At 53.3% G+C, this 18,506-nt stretch overlaps 1 protein-coding gene across 3 annotated transcripts in view; it reads right to left on the bottom strand.

Moving 5' to 3' along the window:
* The window catches only part of wdr17 (WD repeat domain 17), a 77,689-nt gene that overhangs the window by 45,004 nt on the left and 14,179 nt on the right, over positions 1-18,506 (bottom strand). For 2 of the 3 annotated variants that reach the window (XM_078396649.1, XM_078396651.1), the window contains exons 7-11: positions 17,455-17,546; positions 15,345-15,427; positions 5,061-5,147; positions 3,794-3,958; positions 2,259-2,461 (exon numbers count right to left, since the gene is read on the bottom strand). In XM_078396649.1, the coding sequence (XP_078252775.1) occupies positions 2,259-2,461; positions 3,794-3,958; positions 5,061-5,147; positions 15,345-15,427; positions 17,455-17,546 (630 nt within the window). The remainder of the gene's footprint in view (positions 1-2,258; positions 2,462-3,793; positions 3,959-5,060; positions 5,148-15,344; positions 15,428-17,454; positions 17,547-18,506) is intronic. The other variant, XM_078396650.1, reaches the window with a different exon arrangement.

The following is an 18,506-nucleotide window of genomic DNA, read 5'->3' as shown; positions in this document are numbered from 1 at the left end:
ACCATTGACCCATGACCATTGACCATTGAGCCATTGAACCATTGGACATTGACCATTGATCATTGAAACATTGACCATTGGACAATTGGACCATTGACCATTGGACCATTGACCCATTGACCATTGACCATTGACCCATTGACCATTGACCATTGAACCATTGACCATTGGACCATTGACCCATTGACCATTGACCCATTGACCATTGACCATTGAACCATTGACCATTGAACCATTGACCATTGGACCATTGAACCATTGACCATTGACCATTGGACCATTGACCATTGACCATTGACCATTGGACCATTGACCATTGAACCATTGGACCATTGACCATTGAGCAAAGCACAGTGGTGGAGGGACCAACGTGCCAGACAACATTTTGGAACAGTTGCTAATAAGGCAATGATATATCTTATGGAGAGACGGGACAGAATCATTAGAAACGAGATGGACAATATCATTTAACCCATTCAAAATAAACATTGCATTCCTGATATGTGAATGTATACTTGTCATTAATAATTGACCACAATTTGACTGCAAAATCCATTTGCTTTCACTAAACATATGTACCGTTGGGTCATTTCTAAGAACAGAGATTTCTAATTGACTTTTGCCAATTTTACATTCATTGAGACAAGTCCAAAAATAAACAGTCAACGTTCATGCTCATTCATGAGGAATACCTTCGACAAACTGCAGCAGTGAATTAAAAACCCCTTTCATCGCAGAAGGGTCTGAAGGGCGGCACGGTGGCACAGCGGTAGAGTAGCTGCGTCATAGCGCCAGAGACCCGGGTTCTATCCTGACTACGGGTGCTGTCTGTACCGAGTTTGCACGTTCTCCCCGAGACCTGCGTGGGTTTTCTCTGGGTGCTCCGGTTTCTCCCACATGCCAAAGGCGTGCAGGTTTCTAGGTTAAATGGCTTCAGTCAAATTGTCCCTCGTGTGTCGCATGGAACGAGTGTGTACACAAGTCAACACAGACTCAGTGGGCTGAAGGGCCTGTTACTGCGTTATATTGCAAAACAAAACATTTCATTTGGACTGGGACATGGATAGGACAGGTTTAGAGGGATATGGGCCAAACATGGGCAGGTGGGACTAGTGTAGATGGGGCATGTTGGTCTGTGTGGGCAGGTGGGACTAGTGTAGATGGGGCATGTTGGCCGGTGTGGGTGGGTGGGACTAGTGTAGATGGGGCATGTTGGTCAGTGTGGGCAGGTGGGACTAGTGTAGATGGGGCATGTTGGTCGATGTAGGTGGGTGGGACTAGTGTAGATGGGGCATGTTGGTCGGTGTAGGTGGGTGGGACTAGTGTAGATGGGGCATGTTGGTGGGTGTGGGCAGGTGGGACTAGTGTAGATGGGGCATGTTGGTCGGTGTGGGTGGGTGGGACTAGTGTAGATGGGGCATGTTGGCCGGTGTGGGTGGGTGGGACTAGTGTAGATGGGGCATGTTGGTCAGTGTGGGCAGGTGGGACTAGTGTAGATGGGGCATGTTGGTCAGTGTGGGCAGGTGGGACTAGTGTAGATGGGGCATGTTGGTCGGTGTGGGCAGGTGGGACTAGTGTAGATGGGGCATGTTGGTCGGTGTAGGTGGGTGGGACTAGTGTAGATGGGGCATGTTGGTCGGTGTGGGTGGGTGGGACTAGTGTAGATGGGGCATGTTGGCCGGTGTGGGTGGGTGGGACTAGTGTAGATGGGGCATGTTGGTCGGTGTGGGTGGGTGGGACTAGTGTAGATGGGGCATGTTGGTCGGTGTGGGTGGGTGGGACCAAACTTGCTTTGTGTCTCGATGACACCTAATTTCCATGTTCATAAGTCATTGGAGCAGAATGAGACCATTCGGCCCATCGAGTCTACTCCACCATTCATCATGGCTGATCTATTTCATGCTGCCAACCCCATTCTCCTGCCTTCTCCACATTTCCTTTGACATATTAGTCTAGTTTAGTTTCGAGATACAGTGCAGAAACAGGCCCTTTGGCCCACCGAGTCCGTGCCGCCCAGCGATCCTCACACACTAGTTCTAGTCCACATACGAGGAACTTTTACAAAAGCCAATCAACCGACAATCCTGAACATCTTTGGAGTGTGGGAGGAAACCGGAGCACCCGGAGAAAACCCACGCAGGTCACGGGGAGAACGTGCAAACTCCGTACAGACAGCGCCCGTAGTCAGGATGGAAGCCGGGTCTCTGGCGCTGTATTGATGCCCTGACGCTCGCTCTGAGCGGCCGGCAGGGCCTTACCGTACACGTCGGCACCGTGATCGTACACCGTGTCCAGGCAGGTCCCATCCCTGGTGTCCCACACACGGATCGTGTAGTCCCAACTTCCCGAGATGAGGAGGTACGGGACCTCCGGGTTCCACAGAAGTCCACGCACCGGCGCCTTGTGCCCACTGAGGATGTTGATGCATGCGTCCTGTGTGTAGTCCCATATACGCACAGTGCTGGGGGGCAAACACACCGCGCTCAGGGACTGCACCAACACCCACCCGAGAGAACAGAGTCCCAGCCCAGCCCAGCCCAGCCCAGCCCAGCCCGGCCCAGCCCGGCCCAGCCCAGCCCAGCCCAGCCCAGCCCAGCCCAGCCCAGCCCAGCCCAGCCCAGCCCAGCCCAGCCCAGCCCAGCCCAAGACCACACACACACACCCACCCGAGAGAACAGAGTCCCAGCCCAGCCCAGCCCAGCCCAGCCCAGCCCAGCCCAGCCCAGCCCAGCCCAGCCCAGCCCAGCCCAGCCCAGCCTAGCCCAGCCCAGCCTATCCCAGCCCAGCCCAGCCCAGCCCGAGACCACACACACACACACACACAGCCTTGTGCCCACTGAGGATGTTGATGCACGCGTCCTGTGTGTAGTCCCATATACGCACAGTGCTGGGGGGCAAACACACCGCGCTCAGGGACTGCACCAACACCCACCCGAGAGAACAGAGAGCCCAGCCCAGCCCAGCCCAGCCCCAGCCCAGCCCAGCCCAGCCCAGCCCACACACACACACCCACCCGAGAGAACAGAGACTCCCAGCCCAGCCCAGCCCAGCCCAGCCCAGCCCCAGCCCAGCCCAGCCCAGCCTAGCCCAGCCCAGCCCAGCCCAGCCCGAGACCACACACACACACCCACCCGAGAGAACAGAGTCCCAGCCCAGCCCAGCCCACACACACACACCCACCCGAGAGAACAGAGTCCCAGCCCAGCCCAGCCCACACACACACACCCACCCGAGAGGACAGAGTCCCAGCCCAGCCCAGCCCAGCCCAGCCCAGCCCAGCCCAGCCCAGCCCAGCCCAGCCCAGCCCGAGACCACACACACACACCCACCCGAGAGAACAGAGACCCCAGCCCAGCCCAGCCCAGCCCAAGACCACACACACACACCCACCCGAGAGAACAGAGACCCCAGCCCAGCCCAGCCCAGCCCAGCCCAGCCCAGCCCAGCCCAGCCCAGCCCAGCCCAGCCCAGCCCAGCCCAGCCCACACACACACACCCAGCCGAGAGAACAGAGACTCCCAGCCCAGCCCAGCCCGAGACCACACACCCACCTGAGACCACACACCCACCCGAGACCACACACACCCAGCCGAGAGAACAGAGTCCCAGCCCAGCCCAGCCCGAGACCACAAACACACCAAGCCGAGAGAACACAGATTCCCAGCCCAGCCCAGCCCAGCCCACCCGAGACCACACACACGCACCTGAGACAACAGAGACTCCCAGCCCACACCCACCCGAGACCACACACCCACCCAGCCGGTTTGTCCGTCCAGCGGTGAGGCAATGATACCTGTCATCGGACCCGCTGCAGAGAATGCCCTCCCTCAGCGGCGACCACCTGACGTGGAACACCTTGGCCGTGTGTCCTGTAAAGACCTTCAACGGCTGGTCCGAGCTGGTGGCCAAGTAGTAAACACGGACATTCTTGTCTTCACAGCCCGTGGCAATCATGTCTCTGCAAGAAAGGAAACGTGTGACCAGTATAAATTTGCAGATCTGAAGGTTCCGTGATGTGACCATTCTGCCTAAAAAGAGGAAAAAATCAGTTAAGACAAATGTGGGTCCCTTGAAGACAGAAGCAGGGGAATTTATTATGGGGAACATGGCAATGGCAGAAGAGTTGAACAGTTACTTTGGATCTGTCTTCACCAAGGAAGACACAAACAATCTCCCAGATGTTCTAGTGGACAGAGGTCCTAGGGTGACGGAGGAACTGAAGGAAATTCACATTAGTCAGGAAATGGTGTTGGGTAAACTGATGGGACTGAATCCCTCCAAAGCTGCCCTATCTATGTACCTGTCTGATTGTTTTGTTAAATGAATGAATGAATGAATGAATAATTAATTAATTAAAGTTTATTGGCCAAGTATGTGCATATACAAGGAATGTGCCTTGGTGCTCCGCTCACAAATGACAACACAAACATACAGTTAACAATGTAGCTCAACTACCTCCTCTGGCAGCTCATTCCATACAACCATCACCCTTTGTGTGAAAATGTTACAACTCAGGTTCCTATTAAATCTTCCCCCCCCCCTCATCTTAAACCCATGTCCTCTGGTCCTCGATTCTCCTACTCTGGGCAAGAGATTCTGTGCAAATATCCGATCTATTCCTCTCATGATTTTGTACACCTCCATAAGATCACCCCTCATCCTCCTGCGCTCTATGGAATAAAGACCCAGCCTACTCAACCTCACACCCTTGAGTCCTGGCAACATCCTTGTAAATCTTCTCTGTACCCTTTCCAGTTTGACAACATCTTTCCTATAACACAGTCCCTGGAACTGAACACAATACTCTAAATATGGCCTGACCAACATTTTATACAACTGCAACATGACCTCCTAACTTCTATACTCAGTACATGGCTGATGAAGGCCAAAGTGCCAAACGCCTTTTTGATCACCCTATCTATCTGTGAGTCGACCTTCAAGGAACCATGCACCTGCACTCCTCGATCCCTCTGATATATGAATGAATAAGAGACAAATTTGACCGTGGGCTAGTCCAAACGTGGAATCGATGCGTGTTCCCGATGGAAGCGTTGACTTACTTGTTATTCTGGCTCCAGTCACATCCGAAGACTGCAGCTGGATGTTTGTACTTGTGCAGTACCTTCCCATCGATGGTTCGAATGATGCTGTGATGGACAACAAGTTAACATATAGATAAATGTGAGGTTATCCACTTTGGCGGCAAAAACAAGGAGGTGGATTATTATCTCAATGGTGTAAGATTAGGTAAGGGGGAGGTGTAGCGAGACCTGGGTGTCCTTGTACACCAGTCATTGAAAGTTGGTGTGCAGGTACAGCAGGCAGTGAAGAAAGCTAATGGCATGTTGGCCTTCATAACAAGAGGATTTCAGTATAGGAGTAAAGAGGTTCTTCTGCAGTTGTATAGGGTCCTGGTGAGACCACATCTGGAGTATTGTGTACAGTTTTGGAAAGAGGAAAGATTGAAAAGACTGGGCTTGTATTCACTGGAGTTTAGAAGGATGAGAGGGGATCTTATAGAAACAATAAAATTATAAAAGGACTGGACAAGCTAGATGCAGGAAAAATGTTCCCAATGTTGGGGGAGTCCAGAACCAGGGGCCACAGACTTAGAATAAAGGGGAGGCCATTTAAAACTGATGTGAGAAGAACCTTTTCACCCAGAGTTGTGAATTTGTGGAATTCTCTGCCACAGAGGGCAGTGGAGGCCAATTCACTGGATGGATTTAAGAGAGAGTTAGATAGAGCTCTAGGGGCTAGTGGAGTCAAGGGATATGGGGAGAAGGCAGGCACGGGTTATTGATTGTGGCATGATCATGGTGAATGGCGGTGCTGACTCTAAGGGCCGAATGGCCTCCTCCTGCACTTATTTTCTATGTTTCTAACAGTAATTGGCCAGCGGAAACAGCGACCCAGACAACCAATCAGCACAGACAAGGCCGGCGCGGTGGTGCAGCGGTAGAGTTGCTGCCTTACAGCACTTTCAGCGCCGGAGACTCAGGTTCGATCCTGACCACGGGTGCTGTCTGTACGGAGTTTGTACGTTCTCCCCGTGACCTGCGTGGGTGATCTTCGGTTTACTCCCACACTCCAAAGACGTACAGGACTGTAGGTTAATTGGCTTGGTATAAATGTAAAATTGTCCCTAGTGTGTAGGATAGTATTAGTGTGCGGGGATCGCTGATCGGTGCGGACTCGATGGGCCGAAGGGCCTGTTTCCGCGCTGTATCTCTAAACTAAACTAAACTAAGACCTTCAAATAAGATACCTTCAAGGAAGATACAAACAATCTCCCAGATGTTCTAGTGGCCAGAGATCCTAGGGTGACGGAGGAACTGAAGGAAATTCACATTAGGCAGGAAATGGTGTTGGGTAGACTGATGGATAAATGGGTCCCTTTCAGAATGGCAGGCAGTGACTAGTGGGGTACCACAAGGCTCGGTGCTGGGACCGCAGCTATTTACAATATACATTAATGACTTGGATGAAGGGATTAAAAGTACCATTAGCAAATTTGCAGATGATACAAAGCTGGGTGGCAGTGTGAACTGTGAGGAAGATGCTATGAGGTTGCAGGGTGACTTGGACAGGTTGTGTGAGTGGGCGGATGCATGGCAGATGCAGTTAATGTGGATAAGTGTGAGGTTATCCACTTTGGTGGTAAGAATAGGAAGGCAGATTATTATCTGATTGGTGTCAAGTTAGGAAAAGGGGACGTACAACGAGATCTGGGTGTCCTAGTGCATCAGTCACTGAAAGGAAGCATGCAGGTACAGCAGGCAGTGAAGAAAGCCAATGGAATGTTGGTCTTCATAACAAGAGGAGTTGAGTATAGGAGCAAAGAGGTCTTTCTGCAGTTGTACAGGGCCCTAGTGAGACCGCACCTGGAGTACTGTGTGCAGTTTTGGTTTCCAAATTTGAGGAAGGATATTCTTGCTATTGAGGGTGTGCAGCGTAGGTTTACTAGGTTAATTCCCGGAATGGCGGGACTGTCATATATTGAAAGACTGGAGTGACTAGGCTTGTATACATTGGAATTTAGAACGATGAGAGGGGATCTTATTGAAACATAGAAGATTATTAAGGGGTTGGACACGTTAGAGGCAGGAAACATGTTCCCAATGTTGGGGGATTCCAGAACCAGGGGCCACAGTTTAAGAATAAGGGGTAGGCCATTTAGAACGGAGATGAGGAAAAACTTTTTCAGTCAGAGAGTTGTAAATCTGTGGAATTCTCTGCCTCAGAAGGCAGTGGAGGCTAATTCTCTGAATGCATTCAAGAGAGAGCTAGATAGAGCTCTTAAGGATAGCGGAGTCAGGGGGTGTGAGGAGAAGGCAGGAACGGGGTACTGATTGAGAATGATCAGCCATGATCACATTGAATGATGGTGCTGGCTCGAAGGGCCGAATGGCCTCCTCCTGCACCTATTGTCTATTGTCTAACAACGACTCAGACAACCAATCAGGCCTCCATCTCTCTCCATCACACTCGAGACAACCAGCCTGCCCAGTGCTTGTGGAGCCCAGCATTACATCCCCGTTTCTGTACACAAGCCCTCTTGAAATAAATGCCAGCATTGTATTCACCCTCCTTACCACCAACTTAACTGGCAAATGAACCTTTTGTGAATCCTGCACCAGCAGTCCCAAGTCCCTTTGCACCTCTGATTTCTGGATACGAATGTAGATGGATATCTTGCTTGGTTAGCATGGACAGGTGGGACTAGTGTAGATGGAGTACCTTTGTTGGCATGGACAGGTGGGACTAGTGTAGATGGAGTATCTTGGTTGGCATGGACAGGTGGGACTAGTGTAGATGGGGTATCTTGGTTGGTATAGACAGGTGGGACTAGTGTAGATGGGGTATCTTGGTTGGTATAGACAGGTGGGACTAGTGTAGATGGGGTATCTTGGTTGGCATGGACACGTTAGGCAGAAGGGAATGTTTAAGTGCTGTGTTTTATGTCTATCCATGAAGATAAAATTAAACTGCTCCAGTCTATTTTAAAAGGGAGTTGTTTAATTATATTGGCATGGAAATCAATTTTAGAAAATAGTCGACGCCTTTATTCCTGCTCCCAAAATGCATGACCCCCACACTTTGCTCCACTATATTCCATCTACCACTTCTCTGCCCACTCTCCCAACCTGTCCACGTCCTTCTGCAGAGTCCACACTACCTGCCCCTCCACCTGCACTCTTTGTCATTGGGGCAAGTCAGCTGGAAGAGAGGTGGGGCAGGTGATAGGTGGACACAGGTGGGGGGGGGGGGGGGGTTGAGTTTTGATCGAACAACATTAGCTACTCTCTTGTCCTCAGTGACCTCACCTGTGGCTGGAGAAGACACCAAGATCTTCATCAAGGCTCCTGCAATCTCCTCTCTTGCCTCCCTCAGTAACCGGGAATAAATCCCATCAGGTCCTGGCACAGTTGTCCCTGCTGTGGGAATCTGACAAACTCCCTTATTGAGGTTTATAAAACCATGAGTGGGGCAGATACAGTAGACAGTCGTTTTCAAAGGTAGGGTTTCCAAAACTAGAGGGCATGGGTTTAATGTGTACGAAGGAACTGCAGATGCTGCTTATATACTGAAGGTAGACACAAAAGGCTGGAGTAACTCAGTGGGACTGGCAGCATCTCTGGAGAGAAGGAATGGCTGATATTTCAGGTTGCGACAGGTCTGAAGAAGGGGGTGGGTTTAAGATAGGTTTAAGGATTGAAATGGGACCATTATGAGGGGAAAGATTTAATAGGAACCCGAGGGGCAACTTTTTCACACAGAGGTGGTGGGTATATGGAACAAGCTGCCAGAGGAGGTAGTTGTGGCACATACTACAACAATATTTAAAAGATGCTTTAAAAGTAGGGACATGGACAAAATGTGGGCAGGTGGGACTAGTGTAGATGGGGTATCTTGGTTGGCATGGACAGGTGGGACTAGTGTAGATGGAGGATCTTGGTTGGTATAGACAGGTGGGACTAGTGTAGATGGGGTATCTTGGTTGGTATAGACAGGTGGGACTAGTGTAGATGGAGTATTTTGGTTGGCATGGACACATTAGGCAGAAGGGAATGTTTAAGTGCTGTGTTTTATGTCTATCCATGAAGATAAGATTAAACTGCTCCAGTCTATTTTAAAAGAAGGCCGTATTTTAATTATACTGACTTGGAAATCAATTTAAAAAAAACTCTGGCAATTATTCCACATTTCATCGATTTCTATTTTCAGCTTTGGAAAGATTCATGGCTGTGGAGACAGACAATTTATCAAAGAGACCCGTGGTGAAGTGTTTCTGCAAACAGGTCAGAATATCAATGGGGAGCACACATACATCAATAAAGTGTACACTACAACTGCTGCATTCAGACGTGACCTGACATGTGGAAACAACAGGGACTCTGCAGAAGGACTTGGACAGGGAGGGGAGAGGGTGGGGAGAGGGTGGGGAGAGGGTGGGAGAGTGGGGAGAGGGTGGGGAGAGGGTGGGAGAGTGGGGAGAGGGTGGGGAGAGGGTGGGTAGGGGTGGGAGGGTGGGGAGAGGGTGGGAGGGTGGGAGAGGGTGGGGAGAGGGTGGGAGGGTGGGGAGAGGGTGGGGAGAGGGTGGGAGAGGGTGGGAGAGGGTGGGAGAGGGTGGGAGGGTGGGGAGAGGGTGGGGAGAGGGTGGGTAGGGGTGAGAGGGTGGGAGAGTGGGGAGAGGGTGGGGAGAGGGTGGGAGAGGGTGGGAGGGTGGGGAGAGGGTGGGGAGAGGGTGGGAGAGGGTGGGAGGGTGGGGAGAGGGTGGGGAGAGGGTGGGAGAGGGTGGGAGGGTGGGGAGAGGGTGGGAGAGGGTGGGAGAGGGTGGGAGGGTGGGGAGAGGGTGGGGAGAGGGTGGGTAGGGGTGGGAGGGTGGGGAGAGGGTGGGGAGAGGGTGGGTAGGGGTGAGAGGGTGGGAGAGTGGGGAGAGGGTGGGGAGAGGGTGGGAGAGTGGGGAGAGGGTGGGAGGGTGGGGAGAGGGTGGGGAGAGGGTGGGAGGGTGGGGAGAGGGTGGGGAGAGGGTGGGTAGGGGTGGGAGGGTGGGGAGAGGGTGGGGAGAGGGTGGGTAGGGGTGAGAGGGTGGGTAGGGGTGGGAGGGTGGGTAGGGGTGGGGAGAGGGTGGGGAGAGGGTGGGAGGGTGGGAGGGTGGGGAGAGGGTGGGAGGGTGGGAGGGTGGGGAGAGGGTGGGGAGAGGGTGGGAGAGTGGGGGAGAGTGGGGAGAGGGTGGGAGGGTGGGGAGAGGGTGGGAGAATGGGGAGAGGGTGGGAGGGTGGGGAGAGGGTGGGAGGGTGGGGGGAGAGGGTGGGAGGATGGGGAGAGGGTGGGAGGGTGGGGAGTGGGTGGGAGGGTGGGGAGTGGGTGGGAGGGTGGGGAGAGGGTGGAAGGGTGGGGAGAGGGTGGGAGGGTGGGAGGGTGGGGGGAGGGTGGGAGGGTGGGGGGAGGGTGGGAGGGTGGGGGGAGGGTGGGAGGGTGGGGGAAGGGTGGGGGGAAGGTGGGAGGGTGGGGGGAGGGGGGGGGAGGGGGGGAGGGTGGGGGGAGGGGGGGAGGGTGGGGGGAGGGGGGGGGGGAGGGGGGGAGGGTGGGGGGAGGGGGGAGGGTGGGGGAAGGGTGGGGGGAGGGTGGGAGGGTGGGAGAGTGGGGAGAGGGTGGGAGGGTGGGAGGGTGGGGGGAGGGTGGGAGAGTGGTAGAGGGTGGGAGGGTGGGGAGAGGGTGGGACAGTGGGTAGAGGGTGGGAGGGTGGGGAGAGGGTGGGAGGGTGGGGGGAGGGTGGGAGGGTGGGGGGAGGGTGGGAGGGTGGGAGAGTGGGGAGTGGGTAGAGGGTGGGAGGGTGGGAGGGTGGGAGAGTGGGTAGACGGTGGGAGGGTGGGACAGTGGGGAGAGGGTGGGAGGGTGGGACAGTGGGGAGAGGGTGGGAGGGTGGGGAGAGGGTGGGAGGGTGGGAGGGTGGGAGGGTGGGAGGGTGGGAGAGTGGGTAGACGGTGGGAGGGTGGGACAGTGGGGAGAGGGTGGGAGGGTGGGGAGAGGGTGGGAGGGTGGGGAGAGGGTGGGAGAGTGGGGAGAGGGTGGGAGGGTGGGGAGAGGGTGGGAGGGTGGGGAGAGGGTGGGAGGGTGGGTAGAGGGTGGGACAGTGGGTAGAGGGTGGGACAGTGGGTAGAGGGTGGGAGGGTGGGGAGAGGGTGGGAGGGTGGGGAGAGGGTGGGACAGTGGGTAGAGGGTGGGAGGGTGGGAGGGTGGGGAGAGGGTGGGAGAGTGGGAGGGTGGGAGAGTGGGAGGGTGGGAGGGTCGGTAGGTGGGAGGGTGGGTGTTAGAGTGGGAGGGTGGGAGGGGGGGGAGAGTGGGAGGGTGGGAAGAGGGTGGGGAGAGGGTGTGAGGGTGGGGAGAGAGTGTGAGGGTGGGAGGGGGGGTGGGTGGGAGAGTAGGAGGGTGGGTAGTGGTGGGAGGGTGGGGGGAGGGTTGGAGTATGGGTAGGTGGGAGGGTGGGAGGGTGGGAGGATGGGAGGGTGGGGAGAGGGTGGGAGGGTGGGTGGGGGGTGGGGAGGGTGGGAGGGGGGAGGGTGGGTAGGTGGGAGGGTGGGAGGATGGGAGGATGGGAGGGTGGGGAGAGGGTGGGAGGGTGGGAGGGGGGGGGTGGGGAGGGTGGGAGGGGGGAGGGGGGGTAGAGGGTGGGAACATTATGGGAATTATCTCCCGCCTTTTGTTGAATTCTTGCATTAACATGCTCCACCATTCATGATGGAATTGTCCCTTCCATCACTGACTGCAGGGCAGGTTGAAGTGTAGACAGAAGAGAACATTCTTTCTATTTTCTAAATGGGGAGAGGATAGGAATCTGAAGGGTAACTTTCCACACAGAGGGTGGTGGGTGTATGGAACGAGCTGCCAGAGGAGGTACAGGTAGTTGGGGCTGGGACTATCGCAACATTTAAGAAACATTTAGACGGGTACGTATAGAACAGGTTTGGAGGGATATGGACCAAATGCGGGCAGGTGGGACCAGTGTAGCTGGGACATCTTGGTCGGTGTGGGCAGGTGGGACCAGTGTAGTTGGGACAGCTTGGTCTGGGTGGGCAAGTTAGGCCCAAGGGCCTGTTTCAACGCTGTCTATGACCCTATAATTCAGAAATAGGAGGTGCAAAGGGACTTGGGGGAAATCCCCAAATTGGAGTATTGTGAGCAGTTTTGGGCCCCATATGTGAGGAGATATGTGCTTGTTTTGGAGAGGGTCCAGAGGAGGTTTACAAGAACGATCCCAGGAATGAGTGGGTTAACCTATGATGAGCGTTTTTCGGCACTGGGCCTGTACTCACTGGAGTTTAGAAGGATGAGGGGGGACCTGATTGAAACTTACCGAAAATAGTGATAGGCTTGTGGATGTGGAGAGGATGTTTCCACTGGTGGGAGAGTCTAGGACCAGAGGGCACAGCCTCAGAATAAGAGGGAATTCCTTTAGGAAGGAGATGAGGAGGAATTTATTTAGCCAGAGGGTGGTGAATCTGTGGGGTTCATTGCCACAGACGGCTGTGGAGGCCATCAATGGATATTTCTAAGGTGGAGATTGACAGATTGTTGATCAGTGCGGGTGTCAGGGGTTATGGGGAGAAGGCAGGAGAATGGGGTTAGGAGGGAGAGATAGATCAGCCATGTTTGAATGGTGGAGTAGACTTGATGGGCCGAATGGCCTAATTCTCCTATCACTTATGAATCCATGAGAAAACATGTCAGAAGGCAAAGTAATGACAGTAGACACTAGGAACTGCAGATGCTGGTTTACAAAAAAATATACAGAGTGCTGGAGTATCTCAGCGGGTCAGGCAGCATCTCTGGAGAGCATGGATCGGCATAGACAAGAAATTGCAGAGAGTTATGGACACAGCCCAGACCATCACACAAACCAATCTCCCTTCCACTGACTCCATCTACACCTCACGCTGCCTCGGCAAGGCCAGCAGCCCAGACCATCACACAAACCAACCTCCCTTCCATTGACTCCATCTACACCTCACGCTGCCTCGGCAAGGCCAGCAGCATCATCAAGGACCAGTCTCACCCCGGCCACTCCCTCTTCTCCCCTCTCCCATCGGGCAAGAGGTACAGAAGTGTGAAAACGCACACCTCCAGATTCAGGGACAGTTTCTTCCCAGCTGTTCTCAGGCAACTGAACCATCCTACCACAACCAGAGAGCAGTGCTGAACTACTATCAACCTCATTGGAGACCCTGGGACTATATTGAATCAGACTTTATCTTGCACTCGATGCTATTCCCTTTATCCTGTATCTGCTCACTCAGCTTGACTTTAATTATGTATAATCTTTCCCCTGACTGGATAGAACAAAGTAACCAAACGCATTTCATCCTACCTCACTCAGTACATGTGACAGTAATAAACTAGACTAAACAACACCAGGTGACATTCCGGGTCAGGACCACTCTTCTCATCAAAGATACTAGAGGAACAAGATGGACCGCCCCGTTGAAATCGCCTTTACTGGTGTAGTACGCAAAGGAGCCATTTTAGTAAGCAAAACCCTCCGCTCGCTCTGCCTCTCGCAGTGTAATCAGTGTTTTGGGGGAACGGTATGTGTGATGATACCATTAAAATGCAGAATATATCTCATCTATCAATTCACAGAGTTTTGTTATTTTTCTTTTTAAATGTTTCTGCAAGTTTCTGCCGACTAAAATGGCGCCGTGACATACTACTGTTCTTAGGGTCGAGTGGACTATCTTGCTCCTCTAGTATCTTTGCTTCTGATTGATTGTAATCTGGGTGAGAAAGCTGGAAGAGAGGTTGGGGCAGAACAAAGTCAGGCAAGGGAGAGGCGGGCACAAGTGAGGGGAGATGGACTTTGAAGGGTTGAGACAGATTTAGGTTTATTCTTGTCACCTGTACCATGACCCAGTTAAAAGGATTATTTTGCACGCCACCCAATCAAATCAGAAAATACTCTACAAGAGTACAACTCAAGTCCAACAGATGGAGCAGAGGGGAAGCAGAGAGTTCTCAGCATTGTAGCCCTTCAGTCCCAGCAACAAAGTCCAATGTGTGTCAGGGGTGGAGGTGAATCGGACAATACCCCAGCTGATGGAAGGACCTAGCATTTGGTACAGAATGGATGTTCAGAAGTTCATAACTCATAGGAGCAGATTTAGTTTACCCAGCCATTCAGTCATGGCTGATCTATCTCTCCCTCACAACCCCATTCTCCTGCCTTCTCCCCGTAACCCCTGACACCCGCACTAATTAAGAATCTGTCATTCTCCGCCTTAAAAATATCCATTGACTTGTGGCCTCCACAGTCGTCTGTGGCAATGAATTCTACAGATTCACCACCTTCTGACTAAAGAATATCATCCTCATCTTTCTAAAGGAATGTCCTTTTATTCTGAGGCTGCGCCCTCTGGTCCTAGACTCTCCCACTATTAGAAACATCCTCTCCACATCCACTCTACCCAGGCCGCTCAGTATTCTGTACGTTTCAATGAGCTCCCCCCTCATCTTTCTAAACTCCAGCGAGTACAGGCCCAGTGCCCACAAACGCTCATCGTATGTTAGCCCAATCATAGAAACATAGAAACATAGAAAATAGGTGCAGGAGGAGGCCATTCGGCCCTTCGAGCCAACACCGCCATTCATTGTGATCATGACTGATCATCCACAATCAGTAACCTGTGCCTGCCTTCTCCCCATATCCCTTGATTCCACTAGCCCCTAGAGCTCTATCTAACTCTCTCTTAAATTCATCCTGTGAATCGGCCTCCACTGCCCTCTGTGGCAGAGAATTCCACAAATTCACAACTCTCTGGGTGAAAAAGTTTCTTCTCACCTCAGTTTTAAATGGCATCCCCTGGCCATGGAGGGCCGCACGACTGGCCATGGAGGGCCACACGACTGGCCATGGAGGGCCGCACGACTGGCCATGGAGGGCCGCACGACTGGCCATGGAGGGCCGCACGACTGGCCATGGAGGGCCGCACGACTGGCCATGGAGAGCCGCACGACTGGCCATGGAGGGCCGCACGACTGGCCATGGAGGGCCGCACGACTGGCCATGGAGGGCCGCACGACTGGCCATGGAGGGCCGCACGACTGGCCATGGAGGGCCACACGACTGGCCATGGAGGGCCACACGACTGGCCATGGAGGGCCACACGACTGGCCATGGAGAGCCACACGACTGGCCATGGAGGGCCACACGACTGGCCATGGAGGGCCACACGACTGGCCATGGAGAGCCACACGACTGGCCATGGAGGGCCACACGACTGGCCATGGAGAGCCACACGACTGGCCATGGAGAGCCTGCAGGAGGGGGCAGGAGTGACACTCACCAGAAGCCGTCCGCACTGCACGTCGCGATCCTCTTTGAGTCCTTGTGGCTCCACGCGATGCAGAAGATCCCATTCTTCCCGTGCTAGAAGGATGAACAGGAGATGAACAGGAGATTACTGCAGCCTCTACACTGAAACCGACACTAATGCCCGGCACGGTGGTGCAGCGGGTAGAGCTGCTGCCTCACAGCGCCAGGGACCCGGGTTCCATCCCGACTACGGGGGCCCACTGCACACACAATCATACTTTATTAGCCAAGTATGTCTTGCAACATACGAGGAATTACATTCGTACGGAGTTTGCATGTTCCCAATGTTGAGGGAGTCCAGAACCAGGGGTCACAGTTTAATAATAAGGGGTTGGCCGTTTAGGACTGAGATGAAGAAAAACTTTTTCACCCAGAGAGTTGTGAATCTGTAGAATTCTCTGCCGCAGAAGGCAGTGGAGGCCAATTCACTGGATGTTCATGAGAGAGTTGGATTTAGCTCTTGGGGCTAACGGAATCAAGGGATGTGGGGAGAAAGCAGGAACGGGGTACTGATTGCGGATGATCAGCTATGGTCATATGAATGGCGGTGCTAGCACAAAGGGCTGAATGGCCTCCTCCTGCACTTATTGTCCATGTTTCTATCTGTAGACGTGTGTAAGAGTCACTGGAGACATGCCGACTGTCCTCAGTCCCGTGAGGAAGTGGGGGCATTGGTGCATTCAATGCCTTGTCAAGCAGTCTCGGGCAATTTCACCATTCATCTTCACTGGTCCTTGTTTCTGATTTCAGGTTTTATCAAACGACACGGATTTCAATTCCCCAGTCGCTGCGCGTGACGTGAAGTCATGTATCTAATTATTAGTCCAGTCACTGACCAGAGTCAGCCGTGACAAAGAGATGAAAAATCAGCTGGGTGAGATGGGCTGGGCTGTAAATCTGAATCAGCCCTCACTGACGTGTGCTAACGTGTGCTAACGTGTGCTGACGTGTGCTGATGTGTGCTGACGTGTGCTGCCACTGCTACACCAACCTGTGTCCATCTTTTATTTAATAAAGCAGATAAATGTTACAGTTTAGTTTATGGTCCCGTGTACCGAGGTACAGTGAAAAGCTTTTGTTGCGCGCGATCGAGCCGTCCACAGTGTATAGATACAGGATAAGGGAATAACGTTTAGTGCAAGGTAAAGCCAGCAAAGTCCGATCGAGGATAGTCCGACAGTCACCAATGACTGCTCTCTGGTTGTGGTAGGATGGTTCAGTTGCCTGATAACAGCCGGGAAGAAACTGTCCCAAAATCTGGAGGTGTGCGTTTTCACACTTCTGTACCTCTTGCCTGATGAGAGAGGGGAGAAGAGGGAGTGGCCGGGGTGAGACTGGTCCTTGATGATGCTGCTGGCCTTGCCGAGGCAGCGTGAGGTGCAGATGGAGTCAGTGGAAGGGAGGATAGTTTGTGTGGTGTGATGGTCTGGGCTGCTGGCCTTGCCGAGGCCATGTTGGTCGGTGTGGGCAGGTGGGACTAGTGTAGATGGGGCATGTTGGTCGGTGTGGGCAGGTGGGACTAGTGTAGATGGGGCGTGTTGGTTGGTGTGGGACTAGTGTAGATGGGGCATGTTGGTCGGTGTGGGACTAGTGTAGATGGGGTATGTTGGTCGGTGTGGGACTAGTGTAGATGGGGCGTGTGGGTGGGTGTGGGCAGGTGGGACTAGTGTAGATGGGGCGTGTTGGTCGGTGTGGGACTAGTGTTGATGGGGCATGTTGGTCGGTGTGGGACTAGTGTAGATGGGGCATGTTGGCCGGTGTGGGACTAGTGTAGATGGGGCGTGTTGGTGGGTGTGGGCAGGTGGGACTAGTGTAGATGGGGCGTGTTGGTGGGTGTGGGCAGGTGGGACTAGTGTAGATGGGGCGTGTTGGTCGGTGTGGGACTAGTGTAGATGGGGCATGTTGGCCGGTGTGGGACTAGTGTAGATGGGGCGTGTTGGTCGGTGTGGGACTAGTGTAGATGGGGCGTGTTGGCCGGTGTGGGACTAGTGTAGATGGGGCATGTTGGCCGGTGTGGGCAGGTTGGGCTGAAGGGCCTGTTTTCATGTTGTGTGACTACGACTCCTCAAGCAAGCACTGACCTCATTGAAGCGAGCAATGGTCTTGCCTTTGACCACATCCCAGATGAAGGCTCCGTTACGCGAGGTCGCCCCTGCGATACAGTTCAGGTCCCCTGGGGGTGAGAGGCAACGTTAATGTCCCAATGAGGTTTAGACGTCCCTCTCCCACACACACACGTTTTACAAAACCGACAGAGATTTAAAATGAATGAGCGAATGATGATGGGAATTACTCTCTGATAGAGCCAACACAACATTAGTCCTGTAGAGACATAGAGTGATACAGTGTGGAAACAGGCCCTTCGGCCCAACTCGCCCACACCGGCCAACATGTCCCAGCTACCCTAGTCCCACTTGCCTGCGCTTGGCCCATATCCCTCCAAACCTGTCCTATCCATGTACCTGTCCAACTGTTTCTTAAATGATGGGATAGTCCCAGCCTCAACTACCTCCTCTGGCAGCTTGTTCCATACACCCACCACCCTCTGTGTGAAAAAGTTACCCCTCGGATTCCTATTAAATCTTTTCCGCTTCACCTTAAACCTATGTCCTCTGGTCCTCGATTCCCCTACTCTGGGTAAAAGACACTGTGCATCTACCCGATCTATTCCTCTCATGATTTTGTACACCTCTATAAGATCACCCCTCATCCTCCTGCGCTCCATGGAATAGAGACCCAGCCTGCTCAACCTCTCCCTGTAGCTCACACACTCTAGTCCTGGCAACATCCTCGTTAGACTCATATCCTACTGGGTTAACCCAGTCAACCCATAAACATTATTCCCTCCAAACGTTATTCCCTTATCAGGTATCTGTACAGTGTGGACGGCTCGATTATAATCATGTATTGTCTTTCCGCTGACTGGTTAGCACACAACACGCCACTGTACCTCGGTACACCTGACAATAAACCAAACTGAATGGGTTTGCTGACGACTGGGTATGCAGAGAAGATTGTGCGTAGTTCATAGAAACATAGACAATAGGTGCAGGAGGAGGGCATTTGGCCCTTCGAGCCTGTACGCACCGCCATTCATCGTGATCATGGCTGATCATCCACAATCAGTACCCTG

The sequence above is a fragment of the Rhinoraja longicauda genome, chromosome 3, assembly GCF_053455715.1.
Source record: "Rhinoraja longicauda isolate Sanriku21f chromosome 3, sRhiLon1.1, whole genome shotgun sequence".
NCBI classification, from domain to species: Eukaryota; Metazoa; Chordata; class Chondrichthyes; order Rajiformes; family Arhynchobatidae; genus Rhinoraja; species Rhinoraja longicauda.
Note: the sequence above shows the minus strand (reverse complement) of the source record. Positions and strands in the feature narration are given on the sequence as shown.